This window comes from Mauremys reevesii, linkage group 5 (assembly GCF_016161935.1).
Source record: "Mauremys reevesii isolate NIE-2019 linkage group 5, ASM1616193v1, whole genome shotgun sequence".
In the NCBI taxonomy this organism is placed as follows: Eukaryota; Metazoa; Chordata; order Testudines; family Geoemydidae; genus Mauremys; species Mauremys reevesii.
Window position 1 is genome coordinate 90,658,967 of NC_052627.1, and position 26,764 is coordinate 90,685,730.

Genomic DNA, 26,764 nt, shown 5'->3' on the forward strand with positions numbered 1-26,764 from the left:
CATCTCTTACCCAACCCACCATGCCTCTATCCCCTTCTCCCTCAAGTTCCTCTTGCAAACTGCACCTCTTCCAACAGACCTATCTGACTCTGGTCTGTCCTTATTTCTCCCTACAGAGAAATATTCTGACAGTCATAAGCTTTAGATGCAATTTCATTAAAAAGGCTGTGGGAGAAGGGGAAAACTCGAGAGACAACTTGTATAACTAAAAAGGTGTTCTAACTTCTCTGCTTAGTCGCATTGTTCCTTCCTTTGTTTGTACATTGTCTATTTAGACTGTAAACTCTCTAGGGCAGGGATCTTGCTGTCCTACCTTGCTATAAAGCACCTAGTATTCTGCTGGCACTATACAAGTAATAAACAGTAGAAATAATAATGAATGCACATCCACTGCTCAGTGTTTTTCTTTACCATGAAGACCATTAATCAACAAATGAGAACACTGTGATCCAAGTGCCAATGTTCCAACATGTTATAATTTAGCCTCAAATGCTTAGAACTGCATAATCCTTCCAAGTCCATAGCCAAATTCCCATTGAATTAATTGGGAGCAGCATTGCGCCTGTAGGATTTTAATGTCTTATGTTTCCACCACTTTAAAAAAATGAAATAAAGAGGTATGTCAGTAATCAGCACAGGATGAAAAAGCCTCTGCTCTATGAAGTGAATCTTGGCTTCAGGGTGGGATACAGAATACTCCTACACTTAGTTGCCAGATGACAAATGTTGAGACACTTGTACCTTTAGCATTATATTAACAGTTATTAGTAATATGTGCTCAAAGGCTACATCAAGAATATTTTTCAGAAATTAAGAAGTGGTTTGGGGGAGTTGCCCTTAAATGAAATCTCAGATGTTTGATGCTGGAGCTGTTTAAATCAACTTTAATAGAAATAACATCAGCTTTAAAACTATCTTCTTTGATAGCTTTTGATCTAATCCATAATTTAGAGCTGAGTTATCAAATGGATAAGGATGAAAATTCTTCATAAAATAAATGAGGTAATGACCAATGCCTCTCTCAGTCCAGGAGAACCAAAAAGTAGTGTTACATTCAGTCAGTATCATCTCTCGTCACATCACTGCCTGCTTCTGAAGAAATAAACTCAGTTTTAAAAGTCAGTCTGTTATCCAATACAGTATAAATATTTGGCATAATTCTCTTTATAATGAGTGTTACATGCAAATGAAAGAGAGACTTGACTGAGGCAACCTTTTTTCCAATAGACTGAACACCACTGTCTCTTCAGGAGAGGTATCAGTCCAAAGTATGCAGTAAGGTGGAAGGGTTCACTCCTTCATTCCTTCACCATACTAAACTTCTGTTGAAACTGAGGAGACATTTGGGTACATCAGGAATCAAGGATGGGCCCAGAAAAGGAAATGACATGTGATAATAGAGAAGATTGGGAAATTGAAACTCTTTCCTTTGACTGAAAAGGAGGAACATTTTTGAGAGACAGAAGTATATGTGTCTGTGGTGGGGGAAAGGTTGCTGTTTCTCTGAAGAACTGTTGTAAATACATAAGGCAGTCCAGCAATAAAAGAAGAAAAAGAATGGGAAATAAGTGTAAGGACCCGAGGAACAATATTTCTTTCTAAGGTATTAATTGTACCCCATAGGTAGAGGGGAAGCATCCATCTATCTAAATACAAGTAAATGAATAAGATAAAAGGGCCTAAACTGAAATTAATGACAGTTTAGAGGATAGACACATTCATGGATGTTGTAAGCCTTTAGGAAACCATTTCAAATTACATTGAGGTAAATAAAGCTTTAATATATACCAGGTTCTGGGTACTAGCTCTGACCAAATCCCATGTATATAGCTATAAGCTGATAGTAAACCAAATTAATGTGTTAACTGCAATACTTTATGGATTGACAGTACAGAAAACTCAGTGATAAATATGGACAGGTCATGATCCTTGAGAAGTTCTTTTGTCTCATACTGGCTTACTTTCATACCTTTAAAATCTGTGTTTGTTGTACTGCCAGAAAAGTGCCAAATCAGAGTAAATGAGGCAAGGGTTATTTTGTTCAGTGGCCCAGTTTAAATTTAAAAGATGTAGAAGTGGATTTAGTAGTAGCTATAGCTGCATCTGTTTCATGATACAGTATAATAATTTAACCCAGGAAATGAAAGAAGCCCCCTAGAGAAAGTAACATCATACCCTTCAACCAGAGTTTTTTTCTGCATTAAAAGAGATGATGGCTAATGGTGTTCCCTCATCAGGAAAATAAGTAAAGATAACGTATGTCTGTGAAGCCAATCTATATTTTATAGAGCCTCATTAATTAGGCTATTTAAAACATACTTTGTTGTTATTTATTTGTATTTTGATAACATCTAGGAGTCCAGTCATGGTCCAGGACCACATTATGTGGGTGCTGTACAGACATAGTATAAAAATATAGTCCCTGCCCTAATGACCTTAAAATTTAATTAAAAATCAGATAACATCAAATCAATTAATGAATAAACAAAATTTAAATAAGCCCTTCAAAATAGTCATGTCAGTATGTATTGCAAATGTTTCATTAGGAAAAAAAGTTTTCAAAAAATCTAGGGTAGGTGAGAACAAGTAAATATGGAATTTGAACATCTTAAATAGATATATAGTGAATGTTTTAGATGGCATCATCTTGATATAGTCTTAATAAACACTCGTCTGTTTTATATAGACCTATCAAAATGTGACAAACCAGGATATTTCCAAATTACCTAAACAATCCTCTTGATTTTGAATCTAAGATCAGAAAAGCTTTCCTATTACCAGAGTCAAGGAGAACATATTGTTTCTGAGTTTGTATACCCTTAGTTTTACTAGAGGACTGAAGCAGAAATACCCATTCTTCTTGAAGTGATGGTCCCTAAGTGTATTCCACATGTGTGTACACATGCGCATCATGCACCTGCGTCCAGAATTATTTCACAAGCAGTGTCCATGGGTCCACATGTGTACTATTGCTCTCCTTGTGCTCTGAACCAGGGTATAAAGCATGGTGTGGGCCGACGCCGCTCCAGTTCCTTCTTACTGCCACATAGTCTGAATCAGAATCTTCAGTGTTCTCAGCTCCTTTGTACTGCATTATTGATGTAAATATATTGTATGTGTTAGTTTTTAATATTTTACAGTATAGTTTGTCATAGTATAGTTAGATAGCGTTTCCCCCCTTTTCTTCTCCATCCAGGGACATTTTTCCCCCAAGAAGTCTGGGATTATGCCCATGGGTCTAGGTTAACCACTGGCCCCCACTGGCTGTGGTTCGCCGCTCCAGGCCAATGGGGGCTGCGAAAAGCCACAGCCAGCACATCCCTCGGCCCGCGCCGCTTCCCGCAGCCCCCATTGGCCTGGAGCAGTGAACCGCGACCAGTTCACCACGAACCTGCAGACGCGGCAGGTAAACGAACTGGCCCGGCCTGCTAGGGCTTTCCCTGGCGACCCGCATGCCAAAGGTTGTCAATCCCTGGTTTAGAACATTGATGTAGGTGTGCCAATATAAAATAGCAGTGTAGAGCTGCACATAGAACATTAGTGTGCCTGGAAGAAAGGAAGAGGAGTAGGACTAGCCCATCACTGGGAAGACAGAACTATAACTTGGTCATAAGATTTCATCTAAGATATAATTCAATAATTTGGATCTGAGCTCTGATTACTTGATGGGGTGGGTGTTGGATATACCCTAGAAAATGTCTGGAATTATTCATTTATAGCTGCTTTAAGATATAGGAAATAAGACTCAATTTCTCAACTCTTGTGATTTTTATCACAAGTCTTGCAATATTTGGTGTTTTTCATGAAGCCCCATCTTAAGGAATCCTGTGATGATATGGGAATCTCAGCTTTCATTTAAAAACACAGGTAAGTTTCTAGCCCATAAGGTTGTAGAGAAAAGCCTGAAAACATGGCATAAGTGCATTTAAAGGCTCAAAAAACAAAAGAGAAAAATAACTCAATGTTTTTTATTTTTTAAAAATCTCATGGATTTTAATGACAGTTATGTGAATTTGGGGGGCATGGCTTACGTTTGTTGAACTCTGGGCGCTGACAATAATGAAGGCCACTGGCATGAGCAATAGAAGCATTTTACTGAAAATGTCCAGTTCAGAGATCTGTGAACAGACAGTTTAACAGCTTAGATATTGTCCAAGTGGTGTGAACTGAACCTGCATTTTATTAACTTTAATTTTGCTGGCATTTTCCAGGCTGTGAATGTGTAGTTGGAAGACAGAACCATCTGAGGACTCCAGAAGTATATTTAACATTGATACTGCAACTGAGTCAAATCCATGAAATCTTAATAGGGAATAAACTTTAATTTTTGTGAAGAGTTTTTAAACTAGTAGTTAGCAAGAAACTTTGTACTTGATTTTATTAGTTAACTAAAGAGAAAGTGTAGTGAGAGATCATGCCCTGTATTGTCAGTTGAGGTCACATGCGGTGGGAGGAGTAAAAAAACAACCTATATTTCAGAATGAAAGAATTCAGAAAAAGAGGGATCAGAATAAAGATATATGAAGCTGCCACGTTTTAGGAACTTTTGATTGTCTCCTAGACAAAGAGATTGTTACCTTTGCCCAGTCTGAGACAATAGTAGATAAGAGCTCAAAGCATCAGGGATATTATTGTTAACTTTATTTAATCCAAAAAGATTATCTGTATTCTTGAGTGTGAAACATGGGCAAGGCAGAACTGTGAATAATCTCTATCAACAGAGTGAAGTCTTTGCCAAGTGTCAACAAACTCAAGGTCTTTAAAAGAATCTGATTCATGTTACAAGGATTTACTATTTAGTGAATAGTTTCCATTATCTAATAGAGGTTCAGGCTTTCTCCCACTTAAGTCAGTGGCAAAACTTGCATTGAATTCTAAGGGAACAGATTAGGGTCCCCCCCTCCTCCCGTTGTGTGTTTGTGGTGGTGGCAGGGGAGAGTTGCAAGAATTTAGTTCCCTAGCTGGGGAGTTCTTTATCTAAATGCTTAGACACCATGGTGAAGAGTGTAATATATGTTTCCACCTAAACGTTATTTTGTTATGCCTCATAACACAATGCCTACATTAAAATTAGTCTACGGATAGTTTCTGTAAGTGAGAAAAGTCTTACTTCATCTTGAATGCTCTGCTTAAGTAGGACTCATACTTTTTTATGGAGATTTAAGGCATTTGTTCCCACCTAGAATTTCAGCACTGTTTGGTGCTTCTCCTGGCTCAAAAAGCAAGAGACGGAGACCAGGTGTGGGAATTGACTCTAGGGCTGTTGTGTAGTAGTGGAAACACAACTCTCAGGGCTGGCCCAGTTTTTGTGACTAAGGGATCCCAATGAGCGTGTCATTGACCTAAAGAATGACTTTTAGGGGTGGCCACTTATAGTCCACATAGGGCCAAATAAAGTTGGTCTTGTGGTTAAGGTTTTGGGCTAGAACTCAGGATATCTGGGTTAAGTATATAGCTCTGCCACAGGTTTTGTGTGTGACTGTGGGCAAGTCAGCTCATCTGTGACTCAGCTTTAAAATGGGGATGATAATAATTATCTCTCTCATTCTGTGTCTAGTTAGCTTGTCAGCTGTTTGGGGCCTGTAAGCTGTTTGTCTCTTACTGGATGTTTGTGTAGCACCTAGTATGTTGGGGTCCCAATCTTGATTTTTTTTTTTGGCACCACTATAATACAAATAATAATGAGGTTTCCTAGGGAGAAGAAGCCTCTGCATTTCTGTTGGAGCCTTCAAGGATCTTCCACTTTGCCTCTCCTCATGGCTTCCTGTTACATACAGCTTTCTTTGTCCCCCCAGTTTGAAGAGGATTGGGCAGGGTTCCCTTTGGATACTTCATTTCTAGCATGGGATTGCTGTAGAGTGACACAAGGTAGTTACATGACAGTGCACATCACTAACTAAGCCTCTCCAGACCAATTTAGTGTATCTTCTTATTGAAGAGCAATTTGTTCTTAGGCCCAAATCCTTCCCCAGGTCAAAAGCTCATGAGGCCAAGCTGTGCCTTCAAGGGGAACAGTCCCCTCAAGCTGGAGAGCAGGAATAGTGTCCCTCTGCAGCTGCTGCTCCAGCCTCAGAGCTGAAGCAATTTCTGTACTACTTGTGCTCCCACCCTACACACACACGACTGACAGAGCTCACCTAGTGGCTCACTCTCAATTTCCCACCCCCCATTGAGCTAGACTCTACACAAGCACTCATGCAGCATCCCCAGATCCTGATTCCCCCGCCTCACATAGCCTCTATTCAAGATTACCTGCTGGGGAAGGGGGGATGAGCTTTGTCCCTTGGACTGACCTAATCCTGTAGTTCTTTCACTCCTGTGGTTCTGTTTTATGCAGAGCATTTAAAAAAAATCACTATTCAGAATTCTTCCTCAAATATTGAATTACATGTTTCAGATGGTTTGAATCAAACTGATACTGAGCTCAATAAGCTAACAAAGCATTTCATCCTGACATGTGATGATGATGTTACAAATATAGCTCCACCAGTCTGCATGGCACTTCCCCATTCATAAAAAAGACACTGTCCCTGTCCCAGACCTAACTAAAATCTAGAAAATCAAATAAGAATCCCATCAGCAATGGAAGTTAAGCTGTTAATATATCAAAATGTTATGCATGGCTATGAGTCAACATTAATGATTAGTGCTATAGCAGCAGAAAGAAATATTAAGACCTTTCACACCCTCACTTGCATGGAATGAGGTCATACATTATATGTGTGAGTGTAATAGGTGATTTTTTTTTCTGGGATACTGAATACTGCTGCATGTTCTCTCACTCATTCAAGATCAAAACCAAACCTTTATAATGGAGCATGTCTAACATTAATGCAGATGTTAAATCATCATATTATTTTGATGAATATGAAAAATGTTGTGTGCATTCCAGACAATACCATCTAATTATTTGAAAATATGAAATGAATCAGAATAACATGTAACTGAATTATAAAATAGAGTAAAAAAGTGAGGACGCAAGGGCTGCCTCCAGTGTTTGGAATAGGGCATTGCATTTTAGCTTCGCGTGCTTGCTCACATCCATTCCATGTTAGGTGTGTGTACACTGCGTGCACTGTTGCCGGAGATTTCCCCCCAGTGGTATCCATAGGGCCAGCTCTAACTCTTCCTGGAGCCCCACATCCATGTGCTAGTATAAGGGGCGCTGCCAGCCTCACGTGCTGCCAGTTCCTTCTTACTGCCATGACAGTTGCTGGAACAACTTTCTGTCTTGCGTTTGCAAGCCTTCTCCAGTGGTTGAATTTGACTGTTTTTTTGTACGTAGTTAGTCTTAGTGTTAGATATAGTTAGTGAAGTTAGATACTGGTCCCATTAGGGGACGTGTCCCAGGGACAGGGCATGCTCCGGTCCCCGGGATTCAAACCATGTGCTGGCTGCAATAAGCTCATGCCAGTGAGCAACCCTCATTCAACCTGCCTAAAGAGATTTGGGGAAGCTCACATCAAGGACAGGTGTAAAATTTGCTGGGGCTTCAGGCCATGAACCCCCAAAGGACAGGGACATTGGTTTGAAGGCCGTGTTAATGGAAGCTGAACTCAGAGCCGAGCTGCTCAGATTCAGCACTGAGCACGTTGGCTCTGGTGTGCAGTGCTCCTCTGGCACCGCCCCCCGGCATCATTCTCCATTCCCAGTGCTGAGAAAACGGCACAAGAAGCAGTGCACTGAGAGGGTGCTCACCGGTGCTGAAGAAGGACAAGAGGGGAGGGGCTGATGAGGCAAGACCCATGCCAGGCCACTTGTCCTCCCCAGAGCTGCATTCGAGGTGGCAACGAGTCCACCCGCAGTGCCGAGCCCGATTTGGGACCCACCACCCACTCCTGGGAGTGGCCAGAGCACTTTACATTTGAGAGCCCCCTCTGCACTGGAGGTGTTTCAGGCAGGAAGGGTCCTCATGGCCCTTCCGGTGCTGCTCACCCCATGGGACCACCCGCCTGCTCCCTCGGAGCCATCAAAGGTGGCCCCCTCCAGAGGGAAGCCTGCCATGGGCCCTCCACAGTGGTCCTGATCCAGAACTGGTCTCCAATGCCAGTCCCGGCTGCCCAGCACTGATCTGCAGCGTCCAGCACCAGTCTCCAGTGCCAAAGCATCAGTCACCACGACATGCATCTCCCATCCCAGGCACTGCTCTCTGACCTCCCATCATAGCCTTGGCCTTCAGGCTTCATTGGACTCCATCCCTCCACTGAAGAGGCAGCATCATCCAGCCTACGCACCGGATTTCAGTGCTGGGCCATCTGTGAGTGTATGGCCTCAGGGGCAGTGGCCAGTACAATGGTAGTACTAAAACCCGTGGTGATTCCCACCGGTACCTGGCCATATTCTCAGCCCCCATCTTCTGCAGTCTCCAGGAGGCCGGCTGCAGCCCCACCCAAACCAGTTCCAGATCCTGGCTCAGATTCTGACACCGGTGCAAACCCTCCTGCAGGTGAGGGCTGTGGAGGTAGTTCCCTCAGAACAGAGAGGGAAGCGATTCTACTCCTGATCGCCAAGGCAAGACCCCTCCTAGACCTGCATCACCTCAACAAGTATCTCAAAAAGCTGAGGTTCCGCATGGTCTCCGTGGTCTCCATAATCCCCTCCTTGGATCCAGGAGACCGGTATGCTGCCTTGGAGTTAAAGGACTCATATTTCCACATCTTCATCTTCCATGGACACAGGAGATTCCTCAGGTTTGTGGTGAGCCAGAACCACTATCAATTTACAGCACTTCCCTTTGGCCTGTAAGTGGCACTGTGAATTTTCACAAAGTGCATGGCAGTAGTCGCAGTCCACCTCGGGCACTGAAGCATACAGATTTACTCATACTTCGACGATTAGCTGATCAAGTGCCACTCGTGAACTCAAGGTCAGCACAACGTCAGTGTAGTACGAGCCACCTGTTGGGCACTGAGCAGAAATCGATGTTGATCCTGGTGCAAAGATTAGAATTTATAGGGGTAGTACTTGATGCCTCTCAGGCCCAGGCCTTCTTTCTGAGGACCAGGTTCAAAGTTATGGAGAAAAAATTAGTCAATAGCCTAGTGGGGCTAGTGCATTTACTTGGGCTTACGGCCCACCCCCTCTCCTTAACATTTGCTACTGGCTAGTTTAGGCAGCTCCCTGCTTAGCTTTCTGGTTTCTGTGAATCCCATTCTTAGCTGTGATTTACGCCTAAAAACTAGATTGACGTAGTACTCTCGCTCTGTAGTTAGGTTGACCTAATCCCTAGTATAGATGCACCTGGAAGAATTCTTCTGCCCACCTAGCTACTGCCTCTCAGAGAGGTGGATTAACTACATCAGTGGAAAAGCCCCTACATCAATGTAGGCAGTCTCCACACTACAGTGGCATAGCTGCAGCTGTGCTGCTGTAGAACTTGTAGTGTAGACATATAGCCATAGGTACTTAATCCTCCCCTTGTACCATAAAGGGAACCTGGAAGCCTAATTCATGGGTGTGAATTCCACTGAGTGGCAGGGTCCCTAAAAAATAGGCGCTGCAATGCTGAGCCTAAGTCCTCAAGTTGTTATAGAGAATGATTAGGCAGCAACCAAGATAGTGCAGGGGGAGTGAGGGAAATCAGGACAAGGTGCAGAGGCGACGCTTGTTGGAAGAAAAGGAAATATGGATATGAGCATAAAGATGGGCCTTATTGGAGGCCCCCTGCAGTGGCCCAGACACTTTTCCTTGCCAGTACAAATATTTCAGTGTTTCATCAAGGAAAAAGCCTTTATCATTCCTGAACTATGGAAGCGAGGAGAGGAGACCGTAATTTGCTTTATTTAAATGTACTTTCTGCCCTTGTTCACATTTTCAGAGATGCTGGAGCAGGTGCCAGTAAATGGAAACACATAATAACTCTGTGTATACAGGGCCAGAGTCTCTGTTGTGGTCAGGGGCGGTTCTAGACATTTTGCCGCCCCAAGCACGGTGGCATGCCGCGGGAGGCACTATGCCGGTCGCTGGGAGGGCAGCAGGCGGCTCCGGTGGACCTCCCGCAGGCGTGCCTGTGGAGGGTCCTCTGGACCCGCGGCTTTGGTGGACCTCCCGCAGGCGTGCCTGTGGAGGGTCCTCTGGACCCGCGGCTTTGGTGGACCTCCGCGGGCGTGCTGGGGCCTGGAGCTGCCCCTGGTTGTGGTGTATCTGATTTGGGCCACACCTCTGGCTCTAAAGCTGGTTTGAGCAGCTCAGTGAGGGTACGGCCAGTATGCGGGTGATGCTTCCTTTGGATGGAGCTGAGATAGGGTTTGTTGCACCATGTTTAGGGCCCTACCAAATTTAGGGTCCATTTTGGTCAATTTCATGGGCATAGGATTTAAAAAATCGTTAATAATTTCATTATTTCAGCTCTTTAAATCTGAAATTTCATGGTGTTGTAATTGTAGGGGGCTTGACTCAAAAAGGAGTTGTGGGGGCTCATAAGGTTATTGTATGGGGCGTTGCAGTACTGCTCCCTTGCTTTCTGCACTGCTGTTGTCAGCGGCACTGCCTTCAGAGCTGGGCAGCCAGAGAACAGTGGCTGCTGGCTGGGAACCGCCGCCAGCACACCACAGAAGTAAGGATGGCTGGGTATGGTATTGCCACCATTACTTCTGCGCTGGTGCCTCCAAAGCTGGGCCCTCAGTCAGCACCTGCCATGCTCCAGCCACCCAGCTCTGCAGGCAGCAGCGCAAAAGAGTAGCAATACCATACTATGACACCCTTACTTCTGTGCTGCCTTCAGAGCTGGGCGCCACCACTCTCTGGCCACCCAGCTCTGAAGGCAGCGCAGAAGTAAGGGTGGCAATACTGCAAGCCCCCTAAAATAGCCATGCTACGCCCCTGCAACTGTCTTTTGGGTCAGGACCCCCCCAATTTGAGAAACACTGGTCTCCCCCATGAAATCTGTACAGTATAGGGTAAAAGCACACAAAAGACCAGATTTCACAGTTTGTGACACATTTTTCATGTCCATGAATTTGGTAGGGCCCTAACCATGCTGTTTCTCTCTCTCTCTCTCGGTTGGGACATCCCTGCATTAGGAGGATGAGGGCAACCACCTGGGAGGTCTTTTCTCCACATCAGCAGGGAGAAGTGAGCCCCAGTCTACCACACCCTGGGGAAGTGCTCTGGTGACTGGGATAAAGGCTAAAAGAATGGTATCAGCACCTCCTTGGTTTTGCTTGAAAGAGGACAGACCTGCTGAGGCACTTGGAGTGTTCATGCCGCTGGATCCTGCGTAGACACAGGTAGCTAGGTGCCTTAGAGGGGTGGGACTTAGGCCACACCATGCTCATTGGCACGTCCTATTGGCTAGATTAGGCAGCTGCCCACGCAGCAGGCTGGCTTCTATGAGGTCCATTAGGCACTTTCCATATATGGAGCTTAGGCACCTAACTCGGGGTTGTAAATTACACTAGGCCACAGACTGAACCTCTGCAGCTAGTTGATGGGCCTTAGCTAAATCTCAGTGGTATAAGTGTCGCTAGCTAGGACATGCAACCCACACTAGGCATTTCTCATTTGAGCATACAAGGGGAAAAAAGGCTATGGTATCTTTTTCTCTGCCTGTGAAGGAGCAACCAGCTCCCATGAGGCACATCCCTGGGTGGTAGATAGGAGAACATCCTGTAGATAATGCAGAACAGCTGCAAATATTCAATAAGCCATCTCAGATCAACCCCAACATATGTCAACAGTGGGTGGTGGAGTAGCTGGTGGTGCTGCTAACTCTATAAAATGCCACATAGGCCCCATGACAAAGATGTCAAAGCGAATAAAAAACACGTCTTGGTGGGGTTCATCAGAAAAAGGAAAACTGATTTCAAACCAACAGTGTCACTTGATGGCTTGGTCAGCCAACCTGTACAGTTCAACCAATAGATACATTTCACCAGCCTTGAATAAGGAAGTGTATGTTTTTTTTCTGTTGCACTCTAAATTGTAGCATTGTAGCCTGATGGTAGTTTCTTTTCACAAAGCTTTTGTGGGGAGAGGAGAAAAGATGAAGCTAGAATTTGATTATGAAATTTTAGTATTTGATAAATACATTGTAGTAGAACAACTTTAACTAAGCCTTCAAATTCAGTGCTGAAACTTTTGTTGGGTTTGAAAATGCCGTTAAATACAGGTTGAGGATAGACAAGGAAAATACTGAATTCAGCAAGATTGAGGGAAAAGGCTTTTTTGGGTCACAGTGATGTCTAGCCTTAAACCTAGTCCATCTAGACCAGTGGTTCTCAAACTTTTGTATTGGTGACCCCTTTCACACAGCAAGCCTCTGAGTGAGACCTCCACTTAGAAATTAAAAACACTTTTAAAAATAGTTGTTATAAATGCTGGAGGTGAAGCAGGTTTTGGGGTGGAGGCTGACAGCTCACAACCCCCCCAATAATAACTTCATGACCCCCTGAGAGGGTCACAACCCCCCAGTTTAAGAACCCCTGATCTAGACAAAGCTGACCTAAATATGTGTCCTCTTGACAAGAGATTACAGCAATGCTACCAGTAGATGTCACTCTAGCATTGGATGAGCTTTTTGTATAGGAACATGTTAAATATTACACTGGTATAAGTGTGCGGTAGGTGCTCAAATTAGAGTAGTTGAAAATTCTTTGCCCTCTAACTTTAAATGAAAGCAACCTGATAGAGTGGAAGAAGTGTCAACATCTTACTTTTAACATAGTCAAAAATAAATTTATAAATGGGTCCAATGTTTACATCTGTTGCATGGTTAACACCACTTCTTTACAATCCTTGTACATAACTAAGAAGGAAGATCCAGTGTCAAGTGATTAAATGAGTTGAGGGGACACAATTAGAGGAACAGGAAAATTATTCAATGGAATGTGGCTGGAGTATGCCAAAGGGCTATGAAGAGTTTGTGCAGTTTAGTAACAAACTGTGGACTACAAATCAGCTATTAGGAGTGTAATATATGGAAGGTAGAGTCCAGCATCATAAACCCTTTCCATAGTTGGAAGACAATACAACAGTTCTAAGTCACCATTTTAACCACAAATAAAGTGTCGAGGGCAGCCTAAATGTGCTGAGTTTTTGGTGTGATGCAGAAATTATGAATGATTTATTACACTTTTGTACAGTGCTGGAGAAAAGATGGAGTATATAGGATTTTTACATATACCGATGCCAGAAACAAGGTTAAAAAGATGGCATTATAAGGTAACTTGCAAATACCCTGTGGCTCCTGGATTCCATGACTGAAGAATTTGTAACAGAATACACCCACAGTGCAGCAGAGTTGTGATCCAGAACACCCACTCATTTTTTAAAATTAAGTTTCCAGTTTTATGGTTGAAAATAATCTCTAAAATGTTGACTGGATGTGAATTTATTCCCTGCATCTGCAAAGAGCCAGAAACAGCTCAGAGATGTAAACTGCCCCAGTCATGATACTCAGGGCACTCTGGCTATAGTGGCTGTGCTGTGAAGGAATTTGGCATTTTTCACCAGATACCATCCAATTTAGTATTTTTGCTCTAGAATGAGTATTTTCAAATGAGCTATCTTTGTGAGTATGTTTTAGTTGTGGGTCGGATGAGCATGAAGGGTATTAACTGGATATCACTAAATTAACCTTGCTGCAGAATTTGGTCTTTTACTGGACATGGGGTTTTACATATACTCACCTGCACCAGAATGTATAACATGGAGCAAATTCCCAAACTCAGAAAGACACCCTAACTGGATGTTGAAGAGGGAGTCACAAATAGGTGGAGCAGAACAGAATAAAGTGGTTAATACATTAGAAAGGATTGTTTGGTACAAGAAGCAAAGATACAAATTAATGTACTTCCTGGGTTTATAAATGTTAGCTCCTGGCCAGTCATCTCTTGGTGCATAAGGTTCCATATATTTAGCATTCTAATGTAATTTGGACCTGGTTAAGTAAAAAGCTATTGGCTTCCACAACTTGGAAATATCTTTTGCCAACCTGGACTATTCAAGGAAGTTCACTAGCTAGTTTTACTGCCAATTCAACAGTGAAAATTAAGGGCACACTATGTATTGAAGAATATAAGAACATAAGAATGGCCCTACTGGGTCAGACCAAAGGTCCATCTAGTCCAGTATCCTGTCTTCTGACAGTGACCAATGCCAGGTTCCCCAGAGGGAATGAACAGAACAGGCAATGATCAAGTGATCTCTCTCCTGCCATCCATCTCCACCCTCAGACAAACAGAGGCTAGGGACACCATTCCTTACCCGTCCTGGCTAATAGCCATTAATGGACTTAACCTCCATGAATGTATCCAGTTCTCTTTTAAACACTGTTATAGTCCTAGCCTTCACAACCTCCTCAGGCAAGGAGTTCCACAGGTTGACCGTGCGCTGTGTGAAGAACTTTCTTTTATTTGCTTTAAACCTGCTGCCCATTAATTTCATTTGGTGGCCTCTAGTTCTTGTATTATGGGAACAAGTAAATAACTTTTCCTTATTTACTTTCTCCACCTCACTCACGATTTTATATATATCTCTATCATATCCCCCACCTTTTAGTCTCCTCTTTTCCAAGCTGAAAAGTTCTAGCCTCTTTAATCTCTCCCCATATGGGATCCGTTCCAAACCCCTAATCATTTTAGTTGCCCTTCTCTGAACCTTTTCTAATGCCAGTATATCTTTTTTGAGATGAGAAGACATCATCTGTACGCAGTATTCAAGATGTGGGCAAACCATCGATTTATATAAGGGCAATAAGATATTCTCCATCTTATTCTCTATCCCCTTTTTAATGATTCCCAGCATCCTGTTATGGATGATATACATGATATTTTCGGTCCTATTATCTATCCCTTTCTTAATTATTCCCAGCATTCTGTTAGCTTTTTTGACTACCACTGAGTGGATGTTTTCAGAGAACTATCCACAATGACTCCAAAATCTCTTTCTTGAGTGGTAACAGCTAATTTAGACACCATCATTTTATATGTATAGTTGGGATTATGCTTTCCAATGTGCATTACTTTGCATTTATCAACATTAAATTTCATCTGCCATTTTGTTGCCCAGTCACCCAGTTTTGAAAGATCCTTGTGTAGCTCTTTGCAGTCTGCCTGGATCTTAACTATCTTCAGTAATTTTGTATCATCTGCAAATTTTGCCACCTCACTGTCTACCCCTTTTCCCAGATCATTTATCTGGACCTGCATTGTGCACAATTCAGGCTGGATAAATATCTGAATCCAGTTTCATGTGATCTGAAAGGACAATGCATAAGATCAAAAATAGAGGCCTTCACATTAATAGAAGTCTAATTTCCATCTTCTGTACTAAAACCACAGATGAACAGGACTGAGGCCGAAATATGTAACCAATTAGACTCAACACATTAATTAAGAGAGCCAATAAGCAATAGGACTAATTACTGAGCCACTGAAATCTAATGTTAATTTTTAAGTAAGCTATTAACAATCCCCAATTTAAAAAACTGATTTTTAGAGTTTGGCAACTTCATACACATTTAGAATGCTTGCTAGAGAGTTGAAACTTTCAAACAAATAGGTTTTATAGAAAAATGATCCACAAGAAAAGTGCTCTGTGGGTAAGAATATTTATATTTTTCCATTTTTTACACTTTTATTAACACTTACAAAAACATTCAAACACAGAAAAATTAAATAACTTTGGAAGCAGAATTCAAGTCTTTCTGCCCACATACATATGACAATTCCGAGCTGTTGGCACAAAAATAATCCACATTCATAAAACCCTTACTACTATATCAAACATAAGTTAAGTAAATCATAGGCACTAGTTTATCAAATCCCTATTTCCACACTTCCGCACTATATCTGAATCTCTAAACACAGAAAGATCTAGGATTTCCTGATATTGAGAAACTGGTACTGCTCAAAGGCTTCCTAGTAAACAGATTGTTTCTCCCTTCGGGAAATTATTAGCTATATTTCTGTGGGAGTAGAACAGCAGATAAAAGGATGCTTATGTAACTTAAGCACAACATACCTTCATCACTTATTGAAGGTAATTGCTGGAATTTAAAAAAATAAATAATGTACACAATACTCTGATGCAGCCTTTATTTAAAAAATTAACCTGAATATCTTCATCTGAATTTTCTGATTTTCAAAACTAAAAAAAGTCAATTCAATATTTTCATAATAAAAACCACCAATTAAAATCCCTTCTCTTTTACTGAAGACTGCAGCATTGCTTTGTAACATTTTAAACAAATGTTTGGGCTTTGTTAGTGAGGCTGGATAGTTTCTTGTAGTAGTTACATGAGATACCAATAACTGAAATACGTTTTCTATGCCAGCAAATGACTGAAGCCTAGATCAGTAGCATGTACTGGTCGAATAGTGCAAGGTAGCTCTTTTATAACCCCTGCTGCAGTTTTCCTACTGAATTACAGTATATTTGATGCCCTGACTTCAGAGGGTAGTCACACTTGAGAGATCTTAGTCACCATGGTATGAAGTCTTTTCATTATTGATACAAATTGTGCTTGCAGCTGCTTGAGTAGTCACAGTTGCAGTCTAGTCCCTAAAGCTTTCTATTTGGCTTTTCCCATCTCAAGTAGTGTTGCATGGCTTTTCATCCAGTAAAGTTAACACTGGTCCAAAAGTCCAGAGTTCTCTGGAATTCTGGGATCAATTATCCTCTTAGTGGTGGGAGTCAAAATGCACTTACACTTCAAAGTGCTGGTACTAATGGGGTTAAAAGCTACCTACCATCCAATCCAATGTAAAGCTGTTAGTGTTCTCCAGTCATTGTACAAAAGATACCATCATGTTGGCCATTGCTGCAAACAACGCATCCAGAAATCTTGTCCTGAAAAATTCTACACACAAAAAACAGTACTCCCTGTTTAACTGACCCTCCCAACACATTTTTAGTTTTAAACCTTTATATTACAAATCTTCCAAAATAGAACAGAAAAAGCAGTCTGTATGTTAATTGTAAGAAAGAATTTTTCCACTGAGTAAAATGTTAGCAAGATTGCTAATAAGAATAGGTGAAAACAATGTAAATGTCAATAGGTAAGTCTGAGAGCCACTAGAGGAATTCAATAGTTTGTAAACATATGTAGCAGATTTCATACTCTGTCACCAAACAAGGTAAGATACAGATATGTAAGGCAAAGTACATAGTTAAAACAGTAACATGGGCAATATCATCTGCAAAAATATTTACAATTTAAAATAAACCAATTTAAGAAATGGATAAAAGTAAAAAGTAGGATACAGAAAACTGCCTCATACCATGAAACATTACTTAAATGAATATCATTTGGCATCAACAGTACAACTCATTTCCTTACAATATGTATGTTACAAGTGCATAGTTGTCTTTCCTTCTCATTAACTATTAGCATATACAATTGTGTTCCAGGCTGTAAGCACTGTGGTGTGATGATATCAGAACAAATGGTTACTACTAGCTGCTCTTTCCTTTTCAAGGACACCTGCTATAAAAAAGGTTTCCCTAAATAGTTAGCAGTGTGCTAAAAGCAAAGGCCATCTTTCCTGAGCCAGGAACTATAAGGTTTAGAAAGATTGTACAACTGATACTAAGCCCTTTTGGCAATCAAAATATAAGAGCGCATAAAATTGATATGTCAAACAAAAAGGATGCAACCTACACCAACTGAATGTGTGTTTGTCTGCTACATCCAAACCTTTAATGATAAAACAATGCCATGACTACTATTTACCAACTCTAGGATACCTCCAGAGAGAACAGCTGGATTCTTTCTGAAGGATATATGTACCACTTTTTCCAACCAGAACCTTCTACAATTGTTTTAAGCAGGTGTTTCATTAGCACTGTAGTGATCCGCAATCAGAACTTTGGCTCTGATTAACATGCTAATGTTTAAATAGTACATATTTACCAATGAATCATTCTGCTGAATTAGATGCCTGAATATGAAGTTTTGAACATTGGAGTTTGTTATTTTACTTGCTGTTTTTCAAGATGGGCATTTCTTTGGCATTTGTTCGGGTTTTTTTGTCCAAACATTGGCCATTGTCATAAATGCTCAAATTGATACAATTTTTAGCAAGCAAAAAACAAACAAACAAAAAACCCTAGAAATGACTGCGATTCCATGTAAAAAAGAGATTGTATGATCACCAAATATATGATGTTAAATGTCATTAAAGTGCTGCTTTAAAATCTCTGCCAGTTTGTGCTAATTAAAGACAGAGGTCTGGGATTTTACAAATCCTGAAAGTCACATCTGAACAGTCTGCATATCAAGCTGTCTTTTAGCTTGGTGAAGGAGTGTCCAATAACCAGCGAACTTTGCATTTTTAAGCTTTGCAGTTCAGTAGCAGCCATCTTTCCAACTCTCGTCTTTCATGTTGCCATAGCTTTTAGGAGCCGGTAATGATCTAAAATAAAATGAGATTTATTTCAGTTTGGTTTGCACTTAATTTGTTCAAGCTTCAAATCATTAACATACATGAACTTAACATAGAGTAGAATTATTTTTTCTTGAAAACTAAACTATGTGCTTTAACCATTTTGTTTCAGAAGCGTCACTATATTACATAGTATTTATTTTTTTAAGTGCAAAGTTCAAGGTTTAACATTTTATGTTTTGACAACTTATATTTTTAATGAAGTGTTTAGTCATATATGTAAATGGTTAAACGTAGAGAACTTCATAAAACTACACATTGTGGAACCATGAATCCAATCTGATGACATGCATCTGTTTTACAGTAGAGCAGGCAAATCCTTATTGATGAAAGGACAACTCCATCCATTTTGTTCAGCCCAGTAATACAAAATTTCAAAAAGAAAATCACCTTCTCACCATAAAAACACTAAAATAATTGTAAAGTTTAGATACAATAAACATTTGATTTGGTAATGGGGATGGACATCTTGCTGTAAAATGAGATCAGTTATGTGATAGTGATTGAGGCATTAAGAAGAGACTGTTAAGACCAGTATTAAGAGTTTGCAGTCAGAAATAAGGCAGCCTTATTACATTTTAAGATTGTTAAATAAATACTGAAGACGGACTAACAGTCTGACACTGCACTTCCATTGTACCCAGTGGCAGAAATGTATTTTCAGCATGACAGCTACAGTTAAATTATTTTCTAATGCACATGTGAGGAGACCTGTGCACCCTGATGACAGATTTTAGAAATAAGCAAAAACACCTGAGGTGTGTTCCTCTTCCTAAATATCTAAATCACTACAGGTTTCAGAGTGGTAGCCGTGTTAGTCTGTATCAGCAAAAACAACGAGGAGTCCTTGTGGCACCTTAGAGACGAAGAACTCTAGCCCATGAAAGCTTATGCCCAAATAAATTCGTTAGTCTCTAAGGTGCCACAAGGACTCCTCGTTTTTAAAATCACTACAGTATTTCACTTAAGGCAGTGTGGCCTGCTGGGGAGGACAATGGACTTACAAGTCGAGATCTCAGTTCTTGTTCCAATTCTGCCACTGACCTTTGTGAAAACTTTGGCAATTACTTCCTCTTGGTACCTCAGGTGTCCTCTGTTTGTATAGCACTTTGAGATGATTTAAGAAAGACTCCATAAAAGAGCCAAGTATTAATGGCAATCTATGCAGATTTTCATTCCTTTTAAGGGCTCAATAGTTGATAACTTGGAACTGAATACAAGTCTCTGAACACATTATTGTTTCTATTCAAACATTTAGCTAAGATTGGCATCTGAACTTACATAACAGTAAAGAGAACTTCTTATTCACAGCAGAATAAAAAACAGGTAAGGACTGAACTATTTTACGAGCATCATTATGGACATCTTAATGTATTTCACATAATTTATGTGAATTGTTTAGCAGATCAGCATTTTTTGTTTAGCAGTGTGCACCAAAAGATTTATCTTTTAAACTTGAACACTGCTTTTGAATTTGTCTTTTGCTTCTTTACTCATTTCTTAAAGTAACTGTCGAGTGCATGTACCTTTAATGTGTGGGTCTGTCTGTGGGGATAAATACTCGCTTTTAAAATTAAAGAACTTTAGTTCTACACTACATTCAATAGTACAATCCAAGTACACTATCAGCTTTACATCTGATACAAGCTCTTTTTGCAGGGGTGGACGGGAGTATCATTTATTATGACAGGAGAATGGACTATGCAGATTTTAATACCGTAGGCCTGGGTTACCTTTATATGTTCCTATTTTTTTTAAAGTCAATAGTTACTCTAGTTTTCTGTAGTAAGGTACAAAAGAAGTGTTAAGGAAAGTATAGTTTCTGAATACAGAACTTAAAATCCCCCCTCAGATTACTCACCTGCGAACAGGCTGTGCAAGTTTGCTGCGAGGCACTGGTATGCCCCCAACAGAAGGGGCACTAGGTCTGGGCAAGCCACTCCTCACCCCCGTTGTCCCTGCCGGTCTGGTAAGAGTAGTACTGTTGATACTGCTAGCAGGGCTTGGAGAGCCTGAATTCTGAACTGCAAGAGGTCCTGGTGAAGAACTGCTGTGTGTCAGTTGTGTAGCTTCTGGAGGAGCAGCAGCAGAACCAGGTCCATGGTTACTAAATGCTTTCACTGGCTGTCGGAGAGCCAGAGGTGATGGTGCTGCAGGGGGCCGGAATTTACTTGGAGAAGGTACTGGAAAATGACATACACGAAACAATCAATCACTTTCACTAGACATAATCTTGAGTTACAGCTATGAGTGACAGTTTAATAAAAGGGAATGCAAATTTTCACATGGAGAAGGTAAACACGACAAAATAGTACGTGTTGGAATGTAGCCAATAAAACAGCATGGAGAAGGGGAGGTCAGATAACCTGCTAGTATCAAGTAATTGCTGCAATTTTTAGAAATTGTAGAATTATAGAAATGTAGCCTTGGGCAGGGCCTCAAGAGGTCATCTAGTTCAGTGGTTCTTAACCAGGGGTCCAGGGCCCACAGGGGGGCCACAAGCAAGTTTCAGGGGGTCTGCCAAGCAAGGCCAGCAAGTCTAATGCTGGGGCCCAGGGCAGAAAGCCAAAGCCCCACCACCTGAGGCTGAAGCCTGAGCAACTTAACTTCACAGGGCCCCCTGTGGCCTGGGACCCCGGGCAATTGCCCTGCTTGCTATCCCTTAACACTGGCCCTGGCTTTTATATGGAGAAAAACAGCTGTCATGGCACAGACGGGCCATGGAATTGTTACAGCATGTTGGGGGAGAAATCAGAAAGAAAAAGGTTGAAAACCCCTGGATCTAGTTCATCTCCTCATGCTGAGGCAGCATTAAGTAGATATAGACCATCCATGACAGATGCTTGTCTAACCTGTTCTTAAAATGCTACAAGGATGGGCATTCCAAACCTTCCCTAGGTAACTGTTCCAGTGATTTACTATCCTTATACTTAGAGAATTTTTTCTAATATCCAACCTACACTTTCCTTCCTGCAACCTAAGCCAATTAATACTTCTACCTTCATTTGGCATGGAGAACATATTTGAAGACTTGTCCTCCCTCAGCCTTCTCTTCTCTAGACTAAACATAACCAATTCTTTCAAGCTGTCCTCATCGGTTAGGTTTTCCAAACTTCAATTTTTGCTGCTGTCCTCTGGATTCTCCTCCAATTAGTTCAAATCTTTCTTAAAGTATGGTGCCCAAAAGTAGACAGAGTGCCAAGTAAAGCAGAACAATTATCACCTGTGTCTTATAAATGACATTTGTTAATACAGTCCAGAATGACACTTCCTCTCCCCCCCCCTTCTTGGTAACAGCATACTTTTGACTCATTCAATTTGTGATCCATCATTTTCTGCAGTATCGCTGCCTAGTCAGTTATTTCAATTCTTTATCTGTGCATTTGATTTTTCCTTCCTAAGTGTAGTACTTGAAGATCTTGACATCCCAGGACTGTAACTCCACTCACCTTGCGTTAACAGTTTATATTTTGGATTCCATGAACAAAAACTGTTCTCTATATCAATCATGATAAACGCCAAGAAAGATTCTGTACCTATGCTAGGTTACTTTTGCAAGAGTATTCTGTTCAAAACAATATTTGAAATAGAAGTATCTGTCAAGCATAAATTTATGACAACTCATAGTTGCTTTGGATTCGTTTAAATGGAAGTGTTGCACTCCTCAGTGAGAAAGTTTAAAAAAAGCACATTGCTAAATGGAAGTTCTGAAGATACTAGGTTGCTGTACTATTGCTGAAGGTTAGTTACACGTGCATTTCTAATTCTGTATACTGATTCTGATGCAATGAGACTTTGCTAAGGAAAAAATCTAAGGAACCTAAAGGTTACTCTTAAGCCTCGCCTCTTAACTCAGTCCATTAATCACAGGTTAAGACCAAGCATAATGATTTGATAACGTTAAAGTCTGAGCTACCATAAACATCAGAATATGAGCCTAAAAGCGAATATATTAGAGCATTTAGTTAAAATACAGATAGAAAATCATGACTAATAGCCTTCCTCCCAACAAGATATTTATCAAACCCTTTTTTTTTAAATTCACACTTTTTGTTAATTCTGATTAACTTTTCTGAGTGTCCCTGTGTAGCCAAGCCCTTTGTATCAGTGGCAATTCAGAATCATAGAATGTCAGGGTTGGAAGGGACCTCAGGAGGTCATCTAGTCCAACCCCCTGCTCAAAGCAGGTCCAATCCCCAGACAGATTTTTGCCCCAGACCCCTAAATGGCCCCTTCAAGGATTGGGTTTGGCAGGCCAATGCTCAAACCACTGAGCTATCCCTCCCCCCTTTATAAAACTTTTCCTGGGAAAATCTGCAAGCCAAGGAAGTCCCATTTGCAGTTTGTTTCACTTAACCATTTAGACATGCAATACTTTTATGCCTTATTTCTCTTGGTGTTCAAGAAGCTTCATAAAGTTTACACACAGTGGCTTGGTCTAAACTTAAATTCATGTTGGCATAGTGACGTTGGTGAGGGGTATGAAAACACCCAAACCCAGACTGACAAAACCTCTAGTGCAGGAACAGCTATGCCTGTAGAAGAGTGTTTCTGTCAACATAGCTAATGTTGGGAGGTGGTGTTCCTTCTGTCAGTAGCCTATACTAAGGGGCTATGCCAGCATAGCTGTAGTGTAGACAGTATTAACATCTGTTAACTTGCTTTTCTGATATGTGTTAAAAGGGAGTATTCCCCCTGAAACTTCTCGTATAATGGGAGTTACCCTAACACGAGTTCCCTTGTGCATCGTACGACACTAAATCGTAGGTTGCTGACATTTTAGACATTTAGCAATAATTTTTTGTCATCTGTCTTATCTATAGAAAGATACTGACTAAAGAATATTTAAATTACCAGTGTCACCGATGCATGTAAACAATTCTTGGTAGTGCATTAGTGTGACACTAGTACAATACATCTTAAACTTTATTCTCCAAATAAAATATTAAAAGCCATTAATAGAACAGTCTAGTATTTATTTAGCCTTAATACTGTTAAAAAAAGTAAAACAGAATATTTGAACCAAATTATTTCCTGAGATCTTGACAGAATTCCACTAGCCTTAAAATTAGCTTATCACCGTTTTAGGTGGATTCAGTGATAAGGTAGACACAGGAAATTAACAGATAAAATTTATTCAGAAAAATACAATAGTAAAATTAGTGTTCAACAAGTGAATGTAGCTGTTGTGAATTTGGTGTTCAACAAGTGAATATACTATATCAATTTGTCATCGTTTGTATCTGCTGGAGGTCACAATCATGGTTGGCTCCCCATTGTGATAGATGCAGTACAAACTTGAAGGAGATATTAATAAACTCTGTGGGGTAGGAACTCTCTCTTTAAGGCAATAGTTGACAATTCAAACAAAGAAGGTTAAGCAGAGGGAGGGAACAACTAGAATAATAGTAGGGGCATAGGGTTGCAAATTAGTTAGATACACAATTAGTAGGCTGCAAGTTGATGTTTAAGATCTATATTTAATACAGTATTATATGCACACGAAAATATGATCTCCATATTTCCACTGGCCTCCAGACAGGCCATTTTCCATAGACCACATAGCAGAAGTGGGTCTTCAGGAAGGATCTGAAGCAGCAAATAGTGGCTCTCTCGATAAGGAAGGGGGTAGCAAGAAATAAAGCAGGGTCAGGCAAACTTTTTGGCCTGAGGGCTGCATTGGGTTTCGGAAATTGTATGGAGGGCCAGTTAGGGGAGGGGGTCATGGCCCAGCCCCCACCTCCTATCTCTCTCCCCACCCCGGACCCCTGCCCCATCCAACCCCTCCTCCGCTCCCTGTCCTCTGACCACCCCCGGCCCCTCCAATCCAACCCCTCCTCTCATTCCTGAACCCCTGCCCCATCCAACCATCCCTTCTCCCTGTCCCCTGACTGCCCCTGGAATCCCTGCCCCTGACTGCCCCCTGCCGCCCCATCCAACCCCCCGTCCTTCCCGACTTCCCCCCTTGCACCCCTTCCCCCATTCAACCCCCATTCCTCCCATGCGACCGCCCCGACCCCTATCCACACCCCCGCCCCCTGACCACCCAAACTTCCCTGCCCTCTATTCAACCCCCCCTGCTCCGTGCCCCCTTACCACGCTGCCTGGAGCACAGGGTCAGGCTGGGCTCTGCAGCTGCACTGCCCCAGGAGCTCACAGCCCTGTCGCCCAGAGCATTGAACTGGTGGCAGAGTGAGCGAGCTGAGGCTGCAGGGGAAGGGGGACAGCAGAGGAGGGGCCAGGAGCTCAGGGGCCGGGCAGGATGGTCCCACAGGCTGGATGTGGCCCACAGGCCATAGTTTGCCCACCCCTGGAATAAAGCATGAAGCTGCTTATGCAAGAAGCTAACAAACAAGTGGTAGAGGCTAGAATCACTAGACATGGACAATGCAATGAGCTAAAAGAGCAGATAAACAGAGGAGGGAGTTACATCATGTACGGCCTTAACCAAAAGGAACAGATTATAACTGATCAGTGGAGAAGAAGAAACCAGAAGAGGGATTCAAAGGAAAAAAAAGAGTGTTGTGGACAGAATGACTTGACAGGGAGATTATTTTAGCAGCAGCATTCTGCATGGACCCAAGGAGGGGCACAAATCTGGAGGATTAGGCTTTAACTAATAAAGATTTCTATTTTTTAAAGATGCAATACTGCTAGTAACCTAAGGGTGTTACTGAAATTGCAAAAGGTCTAACTCATGCAATAGTTTAAACACAAAACTTTCCTACAATATTTGATAGATCTCATCCAGTTGTAGAACATGTATATGACATCACATTCATCACCTTGACTACACTGTTTTAAACCAGCCAAGGATCATTGCTCTTACATCACACTAAATGGCCTTTAGTTTTGGTCTGTTATGATGTTTGAGATACTCTCCTGCAGGCAGAAAGGGAAGAGGGTTTCTAGGCAAAATATGGGACTTGTAAAGTAGTAACATTCTTAAGAATATGACATAATTAGAGATGGTTTGCAAGTTTCCAGTAGAGATATGCAGCCAATAAAATAATGTAAACCTCCCAATTCCCCAAAGTCAGTTTTCTTCTGAACTACAATATTATGAATAGGCTTCCAGTCTGAGCTATGAATTCATAAAATACTTCAGTCACCACAGCACCACACTGTCCACTTATTTTTAACAGTTGTATTTGTTCTGAGAGCAAAAGTTCTTAACAAGGCAAAGCACTTGGTTTAAATAATGCATTCTTTGATTAACTCCAAACCACAGCCAGCATGACATAATTATTGGCAGATGGCCTAACAGTTCTGTTCCATGTAGCAAGAGTACTTTGCCTAGAGAACACTTTTGAACAATGTTTAATAAAAGTCAGTTTGGCATCTTTAGAATAGAAAGGAGACTTACCTGTAAGCAGAGTTCCCTGAAGACAGAAGAACAAAGGAGTAAACTCTTGAATTAATTAATAAGACTTGCTTGTTGTACAATGGTGGGGCATATACAATTCAAGTGCTATATATACACACACCACTAACACAAGCAGTTGAATTAAACAAAATGAGAGTGTTTGAGAACTCTACTTACATATAAGTAACTTCATCCCTTTAATAAGATATGATTAGAACTTCTAGCTAAAGCACAAGGATGAAGCCACTACAGTCTGGGAGTAAGGAGACATGCTTTTAATTGCAGCTCTGCCATAGACTTTTTGTATGACATTAGACAAGTCATTAGTTTGGGATTCAGTTTCTCCTTCTGTAAAATGGGGATAATTGCCTCTCTCATCAGGATATTATGAGGCTAAAATTGTCTAAATCATGACGAAGTCAGATGAAAGACACTCAGTGTTATATGCACTCCAGAAAATTGAATCTAGTCCATAGAGGCAAAGATCAATATATCGTAAGAATTTGATTGGAAGAGATTCTGATCAGTATGAACAAACAGAGTGTGGTCACCTGGTTAGAATAGGAACAGTCAGGAATCTGGGTTTTGACTATCACTGGCTTGCTATGTGATCTTGATCAAGTTGTATAAACTACTTCAGTTTAACTGTTAAATACAATTTCTTGGTTATTTCACAGGGGTGTTTGTTTTATTCTACATAATGAACTAAGATAATCCTTGCACAAAGAGATATTACAGTTGTGTTATGCACTTTGAAATACCAGTATCAGTAAAAATATTTCCTAAACAGATTGTCCTTTTAAGACCTTTGAAGTACAGACAATCAGAAAAGTGATAAAAAGTACCACTGTTAGTAAATGTTTCTCTAAACAAAAAATAAGCTCACTGTTGTAATGGTTGTTCTGGTTCTGATATTTACATGACAATCATTTATACACCTGTTAAAACTTCCTAAATAGTTATTAAAATAAATGACGTTCTGGGATGAGGAAGTTACTCATCTTGTGCAACA

At 41.1% G+C, this 26,764-nt stretch overlaps 1 protein-coding gene across 3 annotated transcripts in view; it reads right to left on the reverse strand.

The window, feature by feature from the left end:
* Positions 1 to 17,612: 17,612 nt before the first annotated feature.
* The window catches only part of SLAIN2 (SLAIN motif family member 2), a 61,356-nt gene continuing 52,204 nt past the window's right edge, over positions 17,613 to 26,764 (reverse strand). For all 3 annotated transcript variants that reach the window (XM_039540490.1, XM_039540488.1, XM_039540489.1), the window contains 2 exons: positions 20,248 to 20,569; positions 17,613 to 18,356 (listed from right to left, as the gene is read on the reverse strand). In XM_039540490.1, coding sequence (XP_039396424.1) covers positions 18,290 to 18,356; positions 20,248 to 20,569 — 389 coding nt within the window. In that variant the 3' untranslated portion in view covers positions 17,613 to 18,289. The remainder of the gene's footprint in view (positions 18,357 to 20,247; positions 20,570 to 26,764) is intronic.